Source organism: Amblyraja radiata, chromosome 33 (assembly GCF_010909765.2).
Source record: "Amblyraja radiata isolate CabotCenter1 chromosome 33, sAmbRad1.1.pri, whole genome shotgun sequence".
Classification (NCBI taxonomy): domain Eukaryota; kingdom Metazoa; phylum Chordata; class Chondrichthyes; order Rajiformes; family Rajidae; genus Amblyraja; species Amblyraja radiata.
The window spans coordinates 1,460,467-1,474,439 of record NC_045988.1 but is presented as its reverse complement, the minus strand read 5'-3'; the positions used below and the strand labels follow the sequence as shown (position 1 = coordinate 1,474,439).

General features: G+C 41.3%; 1 protein-coding gene across 3 annotated transcripts in view; it reads left to right on the top strand.

The window, feature by feature from the left end:
- The window catches only part of ube4a (ubiquitination factor E4A), a 45,252-nt gene that overhangs the window by 7,905 nt on the left and 23,374 nt on the right, over positions 1-13,973 (top strand). Inside the window, exons 1-4 of one of the 3 annotated variants that reach the window (XM_033049699.1) lie at positions 1,743-2,002; positions 6,794-6,956; positions 9,892-10,080; positions 11,201-11,313. In XM_033049699.1, coding sequence (XP_032905590.1) covers positions 6,833-6,956; positions 9,892-10,080; positions 11,201-11,313 — 426 coding nt within the window. In that variant the 5' untranslated portion in view covers positions 1,743-2,002; positions 6,794-6,832. Of the gene's footprint in view, positions 1-1,742; positions 2,003-6,793; positions 6,957-9,891; positions 10,081-11,200; positions 11,314-13,973 lie in introns of those variants that run through there. The other 2 variants (XM_033049698.1, XM_033049700.1) reach the window with 2 other exon arrangements.

Sequence of the window (13,973 nt, the reverse complement as noted above, 5' to 3'; positions counted from 1 at the left end):
TACTCCACAATATTAAGTTTGGAATTTGGAATGTCACGAACCTTATGGACAACCAGCCTCTATAGTCTCCTGTCTCTTAATGGACATCTTTCAGCAATAAACCTGAAAGTTGCTCTATCATCATCGCTGGGGTGGAAGATTGCAACCTTCACGTGGTCCGCCCTGTTTCGACTAATGCAATCAACTCGACGTGCACAAACGGAAGATCAAATAGAACAAGTTGTCCAACAACTTTAGGCGTGCACGCCACACGAAAGAAGAAGATCATCGCTCAGGAATTTAGATACTTTGACATCATCACACATGCAACATTTATGCTGTTTTGGGAGTATGACCTTGGGAAGGTAAATGGCTTCCCCTAGCTATTGAAGTAAACTGAAGATAATTAGAGCTTTGCATAGGAAGGAACTGCAGATGCTGGTTGAAACTTGACCCGAAACGTCACCTATTCCTTTTCTCCAGAGATGCTGTCTGACCCACTGACTTTTTTGTGTCTATCTATAGAGCTTTGATGATGGGGATTGTCTTGGGTGACAGCTCTGATGTTGGTTCAATTATCCTGCCTGTCAATTTCGTGATTTTTGAAGAGATAGCATTGATGATACATCTATATTATTTTAATTGCACCTATATCTCGCCATACTTCTGGATATGACAATAAATTTTATTGTCATATAGTCCATAAATTTTGACTTGTTTCCAGATCTTTCCATTGCTTCTCCGTCAAAACGACAAAATGTTCTCCATAACATTTAGGACTGAGATGAGGAAAAACTTTTTCACCCAGAGAGTTGTATATCTGTGAAGGCAGTGGAGGCCAATTCACTGGAATGTTTTCAAGAGAGAGTTAGATTTAGCTCTTAGGGCTAATGGAACCAAGGGATATGGGGGATACAAGAATTTCATCTGGGACATATGACAATAAAACACTTGACTTGACTCTTGAGAAGGCAGGAACGGGGTACTGATTGTGGATGATGAGCCATAATCATATTGAATGGCGCTGCTGGCTCGAAGGGCCGAATGGGTCAAATGGGAATTCTCTGCCACAGAAAGTAATTGAGGCCAGTTCATTGGCTATATTTAAGAGGGAGTTAGATGTGGCTAAAGGGATCGGGGATATGGAGAGAAGGCAGGTACGGGATACTGAGTTGGATGATCAGCCATGATCACATTGAATGGCGGTGCTGGCTCAAAGGGCCGAATGGCCTACTCCTGCACCTATTTTCTATAACATCACCTAGGGATGATGTGATGATCTTTGAGGAGCTCCATGAATGTGGGCTGTAGCCCAAAGATACTCCTCTATAATCTTTGCTGTAGACCTCTTTGGTCCTGATGCTCGAGAGGAGGAGGGGAGGGGAGCGAGGAGGGGAGAAGAGGGGAGGGGAGAGGAGAGGAGAGGAGAGGAGAGGAGAGGAGAGGAGAGGAGAGGAGAGGAGAGGAGAGGAGGAGAGGAGAGAGGGGAGGGGAGGGGAGAAGAGGGGAGGGGAGAGGAGAAGAGGGGAGAGGAGGAGAGGAGAGGAGAGGGGAGGAGGAGAGAAGAGGGGAGAAGAGAGGAGAAGAGAGGCACGGCACGGCACGACACCATCAGCACCAGGCCGCGCCTCCTAACTCTACGCCGTTGCCTACTCGAGGGCGGGCCCGACCCGACCGCCTCACCGTTGGCAGGCAGGCAGGCAGGCATCAGACAGGCAGCTGGTCCTGACGCACGGTGAAGCGTGGCGAGTAGCGGGGCGGGCGGGCCGTACGTGTGGACGCTGTTCGCGGATCCTTGCGCAAGGGCGGGTACGCCGCTCGCCGCTCCGTACGCAAGGGAAGGTTCGCCGCCCCCCCGCTTGCCCGCCCGCCCGCCCGCCGTCGCGCCGAGCCTGGGCCCAGGGCGGGAGCGGGAGCGCAGGCCGCGCCGTCAGCAACAGCAGGTAAGCGCGGCTCGAGCGCGGGCCGTTTCCCGCTGCAAGCTTCACCATTGACTCCACAACTACATGTGTACATTATCCTGCCTTTGTAACCCCCCCCCCCCCCGTGTATAAAACCCCAGTCCCGACCTACACAGGTGACCGGGTTTATTTACACACATCTCTGGGCCTTGGCTTTGATGTCATGGTGTTTGGCTTCAATTAATGTTCTGTATGTGTGGCTCAGTTATCTTTGTTCTTTTGTCATTGTGTTGCTCCCATTGCTATCTCTCTGGATGCACAGTTGGTCCTGTGGTGCTCTTTGTAAGGGTTGCTGCGAATTTTGTGTTTAGGGTACAACTATTTGTGAAAGTTCATGTTTTATTCTACTGGGTGTGAGTTAATACTTATGGTAGGCCTGGTTTTTTAATTAATTCAGCTTGATCTACAGTACACAAACATATCTTTTGCTAATTAATGTTTCTAATAGTTTGGGATGGTGTGTTATGAATTAGATATTTTCAGAAAATAACTCCCTTAACTCGTGTGAGATTGGGTGCTAATACATCTACACTAAAGGACGGCAGTTTTATTCAACTTGAACTTGCATTTGTGTTATTTGGCTGAGTTCACAGTTTGATTAGTTTTTGCTCCAGATTCTAACATCTACACTCACTCGTTTCTCCGAACTTGGGAATAGTCAAATTGAGGTGCTGTTCTATATATTGCTGTTGGAATGGTAGATAATTTTTGGTTTCCAAATAAATAAATTGGGTAATAAAAGTTCCTGAAGAATATTTTCATCCTGTCTAATACTGTAAATAAGCCAAGGCTTAAAAGGGAGTTAATTCAAAACATATATAGGAATAATATTTGTGAGGTTGGTTAAATGGCTTGTAGAAGGAGTTACTGTTAATTGGCACAATGGGCTAAGTGTTCGGCTGGCAACTGGAAGGTAGCCGGTTCGAATCCCGCTTGGAGTGCATACTGTCGTTGTGTCCTTGGGCAAGGCACTTCACCCACCTTTGCCTGTGTGTGAGTGCTTGGTGGTGGTCGGAGGGGCCGTAGGCGCAGATTGGCAGCCACGCTTCCGTCAGTCTGCCCCAGGGCAGCTGTGGCTACAGAAATAGCTTACCACCACCGAGTGTGACTGAGGAGTGAATGAATAATGCGATGTAAAGCGCCTTGAGTATTAGAAAGGCGCTATATAAATCCCATCCATTATTATTATTATTATTATTAAAATAACTTAAAACTAACTTGGGCTTTCTCCCTTTCCCAACCTGAAATGTCTGCTCTGTTTCTCTTTCCACAGAAGCTGCCAGATCTGCTCAATGTTTCCAGCACTTATTATTTTTGGTCCTGATGCAGGGTCTCAACCCAAAACCTTGATCATCCCTTTGCCTCTACAGATGCTGCTTGACCCTCACACCCCCAAAATCTTCCAGTCATTTTATGTTGCTCCATTAATTGAATTGCAGCACATGTGATCTTAGTGTACCTGAAAAAGTAGTTTGCTGCAGTTGCTTTTATTTATAACCTAAAATGGGATTGAAGATGTACACACAATGACAGTGTATCCCCATGTTCTGAAGGTCATGAAAAGCAAGGCATGTCAGCTCAACTATTGAAATTTGAGATTTAAAAAATCGACTGCTGAAATAATTGTGGATCAAGCAGCATCCGTGGAGGCAAAAGGGAGGTGTCAATGTTATGGGTCATGACCCTGCATCAGGACTTTGGGAGTGGTGGGGAAGAGGGAATGTGTAAATAATGATAGCTATGTCGTTTGAACTACTCTTCCCATTTCCACATTGATCATCTGTCCTCGGCCTTTACTGCCACAATGAGGCCTAATGCAAACTGGAAGAATTTTACAATATTACAACCCAGTGGTATGAATATTGAATTTACCAATTTGAGGTTACTCATTCATACCTCCCATTATGTCCCATTTGTCATCCCGACTTCTCTCTCCCTTTGTTCACCTTTTTCCATCACTCCTCCTTTGCCCACCTGGCTCCTAGTTCCTCTTTATGTGATTCCACCTATCACCTGTCAGGTCCTATCCCACCGCTCTCCTGCACTTCTAAAAACTGACCATCATTCATCTCCCCACTGTCCCCTCAGTCCTGGTGCAGGGTTTCATTGATGTGTTCATTTTTTCATTTCCTTTCCCAATTTTTGCTTGATCTGATGAGCTCTGTTTTTGCTTCAGATTCCAGCATCTGCTGTCTCCTGTTTCTTTGAACATGGGGATAGGCAAATTGACCTGCTGTTCTATATTGCTGTTGAAGTAATCACCACAAAGCTACACATAGTTCCTTCCCATCTTCTGAGTTGGACAATCCAATGTTGAAAACAGTGAGGGTAATATGACATTAACAAGTTAAGGAGGGAAGAATTCATGAGGGAATCTTGCTTCCCACCCATTGACCTGCAATTTAAAAAACTGTGTGTAGTTTAGAGATACAGCATGGAAACAGGCCCTTCGGCTCACCGAGTATGCGCCGGCCAGCAATCCCCGCACATTAACACTATCCTACACACACCTACAAACCTGTACGTCTTTGGACTGTGGGAGTAAACCAGAGCTCCCAGGGAAAAACCCATGCAGATCACGGGAAGAACGTACAAACTCTGTACAGACAGCACCTGTAGTCAGGATCGAACCCAGGTCTCTCGCACTGCAAGGCAGCAACTCTACCGCTGCGCCACCATGCCACCCATAGTGTGAGGATTGGATTGTCTTTGATATCCCATGGTTGATTACTCTTGATTCGTGTTATTATTCACAAATGAGTGCTGACTTTTCTTTTGATGTCAGCCTTTGGTATGACGACCGATAGCTCAGTGTTATTGTCTTTTGCTACTCCTGTTTCTGTATGGCCAATATAAATTCCAGTCTTTCTCCCCATAGGGGTATCTTATTTATCTAAATCCAGAAGTTTTGGTTCTAAATTGAAGGGTCAAAGATGTAGAGAATGCACTACCGCCCAACACCAGAGCCAGTATAGTGGTATTCAAGAACAGATTGTCGGGTATTTATGCCATAACACGATAGTTGCATTCCTAAGAAACATTACATTATAAAAACAATTGTATTAGTGGGGAAAAAGGGGGCTAGGGGATAGAGAGTTTTCGACTCACAATGACTGACTATTACTGCAAGATTTTCAAAACTAAGCGTTTTTTAATTGTTATAAATGGATTTTGTTACTGCAAGCTAAAAATAATAATGGCTATATGTTACATTGTTTAATCGTATCAATAAGAGCGATTGCTTGTCAATTTGCAATGGCCTCCCTTGGTGACATGAGCAGCCCGTGATCTTGGTATCATCACTGCAGGGAGGTTACATGTAAACAGTTTTTCTACCCCAAGGCAGACAGCTTTTTTCTGTTTGTCAATTTCCAAAGGAATTCTTGCAGTTCTCTAGTTGCAAAATCAAAATACAAAGATTTGAGATCTTCTTTAAATATTTCTCCTCTCACCCTAAACCTGTGTCCTCTAGTTTTTAACCTCGAGCTGGAACGTCCTTCTCTCCAGAGATGCTGCCAGTCCCGCTGAGTTACTCCAGCTTTTTGTGATTATTCTAGTAAATCTCTTCTGCATTCTTTCTAATGTTACAGCATGCTTTCTATAAGGTGGGAATCAGAACGGAACACAGTATCCTAAGTGAGGCTGAACAATGCCTTTTTGCTTCTGTTAACGTTGTTCTCCTGTGCAGTATTGTAGCTCGGTTGGAATTGTACAGCCACTCAGGTGACCATTTATTCTGGTTATGTTGCAGATTCGGTTAAAGAAGCAGTATTTGCAAAGAATCTGCTTCATTTATTGATTATTCGAAGGTCAAAGAGAATTGATCCTTGTAATTGACATTTAAGTTTGGATTTTAATGTGGAATTCTAGAAATTGTGTTTGTATCAAATTCTTCAGGTTTCAATGTCACTTACACACAATGGGAAACATCTAGAAGGGTGTCGACCCGAAACATCATCCATTCCCTCTATCCAGAGATGCTGCCTGTCCTGCTGAGTTACTCCAGCACTTTGTGCACATCTAGCACTACATGCAACAATTTTCTTTTTAAGCAATCCCCCTGTTTCTTTTATTAAATAGATTATATTTTTCTTTGTTGCAACCTTTTGATGCACTGAGTCATATATATTGACCAGTCAGGTTCAGTCACTAGCTTGTGCTTTGTCAGCTGATCTCAGTCAGGGTAGCTTCTAGAGCATTAAAATTGATTTTGTAGCTGTGGCTTGAAAAGAGAGTGTTAATCAGGGGTCATGTAGGTGATCCAGTATGGCACACTAATATTTCTTCCAGGGAGCTAAAGTTCATGTTTTCACCATACTGTTTGTACATATTTTTCAGGAGTGGGGGAGAAGGCAGTGGTTGGAAGAAGAAGAACCTCTAAACTGGCACAACTTTCTACCAAATTGACTATTGCATCTCAGTGGAAAGTCTTTGACATAGTTTTTTTTCTGTGATTCCCTACAGTCCATGAGTGGTTCAGATTCGTCAATAGCAGGCTACTTTATTGAAAGGTAGACACAAAATGCTGGAGTAACTCAGCGGGACAGACAGCATTTCTGGAGAGAAGGGATGGGTGATATTTCGGGTTGAGACCCTTCTTCAGCATTTTGTGACTATCTTCGATTGCAGTTCTTTCCTACATATATTACTTTAATGAAAGCTTGTTTACTACACTTAAAGTTAAGGATGATTAACTTTGGGCTATTGCACAGAGCAGCCGACTATTTCCAGTATAGGTGATCATTTATGCAATTTTGAGGGTTTTTACTTTGTTCTATATATTGTGACATGCCTAAATGATTTTCTGTCAGCATTGCTAAACGGTGTGTGTACTTTGCATTGTCTTCCTCACAGCCTGCTTTGGAGCTGGATGGAGTGGGCTTTGAAGAGAAATGACTGACCAGGAGAATAACAATAACATATCTAGCAACCCCTTTGCAGCACTCTTCAGTTCGGTGGCTGATGCCAAGCAATTTGCCTCTGTCCAAAAGCAGCAACCCCCAGAGGTCCCAACAGGTAAGCAAACTTTATGGTCTTTGAGACAGTCTGTTTCTCAGTTACACGCAGATTGTTGAAAGCAAGGTTTGCAAAACCTGTGAAGGGTAACCTCTTTGTGATCCTTAATTTCCCATCTTGGGAAATGTTAAAATATGAATTTAACATCTGTTTTAGAAAATGTAGGAAGCGAGTAAACAATAGGTGCAGGAGTAGGCCATTCGGCCCTTCGAGCCAGCACCGCCATTCAATGTGATCATGGCTGATCATCCCCAATCAGTACCCCGTTCCTGCCTTCTCCCCATATCCCCTGACTCTGCTATCTTTAAGAGCCCTATTTAGCTCTCTTGAAAGTATATCTTCAGACTGATGGGGGGTGGCGTCGAGAAGAAAGGAAAAAGGAGGAGGAGGAGCCCGAGGGCTGAGGGATGGGAGGAGACAGCCCGAGGGCTGAGGAAGGGGAGGAGACAGCAAGGGCTAACAAAATTGGGAGAATTCAATGTTCATGCCCGCAGGATGCAGACTCCCCAAGCGGAATATGAGGTGCTGTTCCTCCAATTTCCGGTGTTGCTCACTCTGGCCATGGTGGAGACCCAGGACAGAGAGGTCGGATGGGGAATGGGAGGGGGAGTTGAAGTACTGAGCCACCAGGAGGTCAGGTAGGATCTTGCGGACCGAGCGGAGGTGTTCGGCGAAACGAACACTGCAGAAGGAGTAGGTCAAATTAGCAGCCGGCTTTTCAAGTATATACACATCGTGATATTTTTTCATGTGAATGCAAGTTGCAGGTGAAGCTCAGTCTTTGTCAAAATTTGTTCAACTGTTTTTTTAAAATCTTGCATTGATTCTCAGTTATTTGATGTGTTATAGTGCCAGGATCAGGGAAGCAGTGTAGCAGGATGTATTGGTCATTTCTTGATGCATCAGTCACGTAGTGCAAGAGTCAAACATAACAATCCGGCTGCTTGCATAGTTTTACTGATCTCAGTGTCAAATTACTCATAGTTGTGGTGTGATTCATGACAATTTGTCAGAGCTGACATGGCCAGATGGGAGAGTTCTCAACTTGCAACTTTTTGTAAATGCAGCCTTTATACATGAAGCCACCTTTGGTTGCAAAGAGGATAACCATCATCTTTCATTTCCTTATTTAAAATAGGCAATATCACTGCTTTATCATCACCTTTAGTGATTGTAACTTTTAATTTCTTAAATTATCTTGTAATTTGGCAGGTGCTTGTTCACATATTTGATGGCTCGATTGTAATCTTGTAATGTCTTTCCGCTGAATGGTTAGCACACAATAAAAGCTTCTCCCTGTACCTCGGCACAAGTGACAATAAACTAAACATTTGTACTCATTGCTAATTGTTTGAGATTCCAAAGTGGTACAATATTAAACCTCATGAAGTATCATGTGTTTCACAGTATAAAAATGTGCTGTCATTGATTTATATTGATGTGTTGTAACCCAAAATTTGCAATAAATCAGTGTCTGTACACTTCTCACCTGGAACCTGAGGTTTTCTCAACTGATGTTTCTGAATGTTTAACCTTTCTGGCCAATTAGTAGGCGAGGGAACATAATTTAATAAACATGGAAGTTTGCATGTTGATGTAGAATTTTAAGTATGTGTGGATTTGGAAAACTCCTGACAAGATGACTAATGTTCACACAACTGATCGAGGGGGAGGGTCTCTAATGTCCTTCTGGTAAGAGTATTCATAAGCAATCTTCAGTGCTAAACAGCAGGATAATTGGAGAACATTGTATAATGTTTTTAAAAAGAAAGTTGCATCTGCCTCTAGAAAGCAAAGGAAGACTGATGGTTACCACTTTGGAAAGTTATAATTAAACCTTTAAGAATCTGTATTTTCCATCAGAGGTTTTAATTATGAGAAAGAACTCTTCTCAGAGGCAGTAAACATATTGATATTGAAAAACATTATTTTCTGTAATATTTTAGTCTTTATTTGGAGTTTGGGCATATTACTGATTTTTTATCTGAATTGAAGTTAGAATGGTGAAAATCAAGCAGAAGATTAGAGTGACAGGATTTTACATCACAGAAACTGGAGCTTTGGCCCAACTTGTCTATGAAAACCAATTTGCTAATCAAGCTTACCTGAGTAGAAACAAGGAACTGCAGATGCTGGTTTACAAAAAAGGAAATATAGTGCTGGAGTAACTCAGCTTGTCAGGCAGCATCTCTAAAGAACGTGGATAGGTGATACTTATGTCGGGACCCTTCTTCACACTAATTGTAGTGGGTGGGTGGGGGGTGGAAGCAATGAGTGGAGAGAGGCAGGACAAAGCATGGTGGTAGGTAATCGGTGAACATAGGCAAAGGGGAGGGAGATATTGATATGCAGACAAAGGTCCGAGATTAAACAGAAGGTCTAGTTTAGTTTTGAGAAACAGCATGGAAACAGGTCCTTCAGCCCACCGGGTCCGCGCCAACCAACGACTACCTATACCCTAGTTTATCTTGCTCTCTAGGGACAATGTACAGAAGCCAATTAACCTACAAACCTGCACATGTTTGGAATGTGGGAGGAAACCAGAGCACCTGGAGAAAACCCATGTGGTCACAGGGAGAACATACAAACTCCGTACAAACGGAACCAGTAGTCAGGATCAACCCCGGGTCTCTGGCGCTGTAAGGAAAAAATCTTCTGTGCCACTGTGCGGCCGTAGCAGGTGTGAGAAAAAAGTTTCAAGGTAGTGATTGCCAATGTAAAAGTTAAAGATTTGTAACTATAGGATATATGCGGAAGTGAGTTCCGTGGGATGGGGATGCATCTGATATTGATCCTAAGTTTACTGAATATGGAAATCTTCATCCATAATTTGCACCTAATGAAGTTGGCTAACCCCGCAGAAGAACAAAGTTATGACATTTTAAACCTGAGTATTTATCTGGCAGTAAACTTCATTCTTTTGTGATTGTGCAAGTGTCAAACCGTTCAGGATCTACAGAAGAAGTTTACGACAGTGAAGATTCTGACGTCAGTAGTATTGGGAGCGTCGACAATGACTCGTTTACAGACACCAACCGTGCATTTCGTTCTCAAAAGGAAATATGTGAACAACTCAACATCAACCACATGCTTCAGCGCATCTTTCTTATTACCCTTGACAACAGTGAGTATCAAGCATGCTTATCTTGTATAGATAATTTAAAGTTGATGATCCAGTGGCAGAACGACAATATATACAAAGTGTTTAACCCGAGTACTCAGAAAAGTATTCCCTGCTGTTGCTTGCACCTGTGCAAGGCTGCCAGTTTGCTGTTGAATTGGGAATACTTTTAAGCTGTGGCATTGCAATTATTAAATCAGTATATTTTAAAAGCTGAGAAATCTGCCGGTCAGTGGGTGTAAATAAATGTATTGATGTGCAGAAATGCTCTAATGTTAGTCTACTGTCCTGGCACTTAAGCTTGTGAATTAAATGTTTCTTTATGAATCCAAGCAAATGTAATTGTTACTTTTCATCTAGATTTTCAGCAGTATAATGGCAATTGCTATTAATGCGTAGTTCAGTGCTAATCCCTAAATTTGTCTATGATATTTAACCTATTCACTTTAAGAAAGAATCACTTTATACTACAGGAATGGAAGCCTATACAAATAGTCCAAGTTAAAATCTGAAACTGTAAGAAATACTTTACAGAGCAACAACATCTGTGGGGAGAGAAACAGAGAAGCTTTGTTTTGGTCATTCACTTGCTAAGAAAACAGTTCTGCCAGACATTGCCTAATTTCAAATTCAAAAATCTGTGCAAGATGATTTGACAAGTGTAGCATTCTTGGGTGAAACACATGAGCTTGGATTCAAGCTCTCACCTATATCTTTCTTGCATATCATGCCTTGGTCTGTTATGGGACAATTGATTAAAAATAAATATTTGTGTTTCTCCTTCCACAGCCCCTCAATATTTTCAAATCCCATTCTCTTTCTTTAAACGGTTTCTCATATTCTACACCTTGCTGTACCCTCATTGTTTGCATCATGCCCTTTGATAATGTTCTATGCCGTGTTCTTGTATTCCACATCCCATCCTCAAGTTATTTGTCGTTGGTTTATGTATAATTTCTTTATATTCTCTGTATGCAATTATTCCCTCATTTCTTTTAATTTCCCCCCCCCCTCTTTAAATGCAATATTTTGTTGTTGTTGAAGTCAACCACATGAGGCCTGTTCATTAACTCAACTTCTGATAAGTGACATTGAGATTAATATAATTATAATATATTTATAGGTGACCCGAGTTTGAAGGGAGGGAATGGAATTCCACCACGCTGTGTTTTTTTGGACGATATGGCCGTGGACCTGGATGGGCAGGACTGGCTTGACATGAAAAATGTTGAACAGGTATAAATAATTGCTAATAGTTTGTTTTTTTCACTGGGTGATTTCTTGCGGTATTTAACTAATCTCAATTACATAAGGATGATTACTTACTTAGATATTAGTTTTGGTCAAAACAAGATATTTTGACAAAAGCTATAAATAAGTGATAGGATTGAGAGATTCCTGCAATCAGTTGTATCTGTTCGATGCTTGCCTTCATCGGTAAGGGTACTGAGTATAAGAATTGTAATGTGACCTTGATTCCTTGTCTCCTTTACATGAGGTGGTCTTGCCCAGTCACCTGGTTATTGAATAAAGCAAGAGTTTTATAATATCTTGCACAGGTTTCATTGAGCCATCTGGTGTACCTTTTCTCCACTGCCATTTGATTCCTTAACTCTCAAGCTAGCATCCTCTATTTGTCACACCACTCGCCTCCCATTAGCATCAAGAATCTCTTTTTGCAATAAGTATTCATGGTTATGTTTGAAACTTGTTATATTCTAGAACCATCACATCTGGAAATCGTACCAACAGTGTAATCACCTTCAAAGAGAAAGCTTCTGCATTTTATATTATGATTCATTATTTTACACCACGTCTGCCGCTACAAATATTGTGTCTGACAGAAGAATTTGAAATTCTTTCAGTGGTTTTTACAGGATAGACAATCCCTCCTCGTAACTTGAACATCGAATTCGGGAATATCCTGTCACCTCTTGGACTCCCTTCTAAACAATGCAACATCTGTTCAATAATGCAAAGTGCAAAGATGAGCACAGTACACCAACCTTGCCCTGAAAATCAAATGCTGAAATAAAAGGGAAGACAGGACAAATTCAGAAGTGGTGCACCCTTGTAGACTGTTTACAGACTCCCTTACCAGGGGAGAAGTAAAACCTCCCAGAGCAGTCATGGAAATAGCTGAAGAAATTCTACTCTAACCCTCAGAGGCTGCTCAGCAAAGCTTGAAGTGATTAACCCATTATGTGCAATTAAAGTCCTCTTCCCTCAGGCACTTATCAAGTTTCCTTTACATATTGGAACAATACATACCACGTTATGGTATATTTTTATTCCGAAAGGTAATATTTGAGAACGCTAAGATTAACTTTGTTTCTACATGAAGGTAAACACAACATACTGGAGTAACTCAGCGGGAGAGGCAGCATATCTGGAGAGAAGGAATGGGTGATGTTTTGGGTCAAGACCTTTTTTTGTTTCCACATGTATGCCTTCCCATCCTATTATCCTTATCAGCCAAATGTATTCAGTTTTATTATTTTATACATCTCAACTATATTCCTCTGAGTAGTTTTTCCTCAAATGGCCCTGACTCCTAAACAAAGCTTTTAAGGCTTTATGAAATGTTGCCTTCTCTACCGTTTTGAACTATTGCAATTTGCAGGCTAAAGTAGAATCAAACCACTGTGTAAATTTGCCAAAGTTTATTTCCATCCAGGCTATTTTACTTTTTATATTCCATCTTACTCATCATTTCATTGATGAGAAGGAAATTAAGGTATAGTGGCTAGGTTTTAGCTTGTGGCATGCTGATACCGATGAACAGGCAGCATACAATGACGACTTGGAGTCATTTTATCCAATATCGAAACAACTACTTCCCCCTATTTAGTGTATCTGCACTCCTTCATAATTTATTTAGTCAGGGTCTAGACCTTGCTGTAATGCCGCTGTGGATTTGGCCATTAACTTGTGTGTCCCATGATTCTGATGTGTAAATTAATGTTTCTGAATATGTAATTAGAAGGTTGGCAGCAAATCTCAGTCTGCGGGTGCTATGCAGCTTCTCAAAATTGATTTCCTTTGAGGAAGAAATACTTGATGTGCATTTTCTGCTTAAATTGAATGACTGTCAAATGAGAATTTCAAACAAGCAATTTTATATACTGTTGTTGAAAAATAGAATAATTCACTTCAGTCGTGCATGCCCCAATGATGAAGTCAGGTATGAAGTCACTGATTTAAAAAAAAAAAAAAAAAACAAGGTTTGGTTTATTTTCAATGTTTGTTTAATCCCTGAGTTACTTAAGGAACCTTGTGATATGATCAAAACAATTATTTTGAGAAATTAGAAAGCACCATGCTTTATGAGCAAGTTTAGGAGCGAGAGAAGTGGAAACAATTCTAGAAACAAAAAACTGCAGATGCTGGTTAATACATAAAAGGACACAAAGTGCTGGAGTAACTCAGCAGGTCAGGCACCATCTCGGAGAACACGATTGAGACCAAAAACGTCTTGTCCAGGTTCTCCTGAGTTACTCCAGCACTTTGTGTCCTTTTGAGAAAAAAATCAGTTTCAGCCTCAAATTTGTTTTTGTTTTGTTAAGAATAGAGGGACTAGTTTTGTTCTGGTGCAAATACAGTGAATGGTTTTGTTTTGGTGCAGTCCTATAAGTGCCTATTATGTTTTAAAACAATTCAATAACTGAATTATGATTAAAGCTCAAATATTCTGTAATGAGTATTTTGTGCAATTCAGTTGTAATTTGAACTGACAGATATTATCTGGAAATGGTACCTTTAAGACTACATTACACTTGCCAAGTATTAGTAATGTTGTAAGCCAGGATCAGTATTTTTGCCTTTTATGATGGGTAAGGAATTCGGAATAATGGATGTGATGTCGATTTAGAATTTTGACCTTGTACCTTTTGACT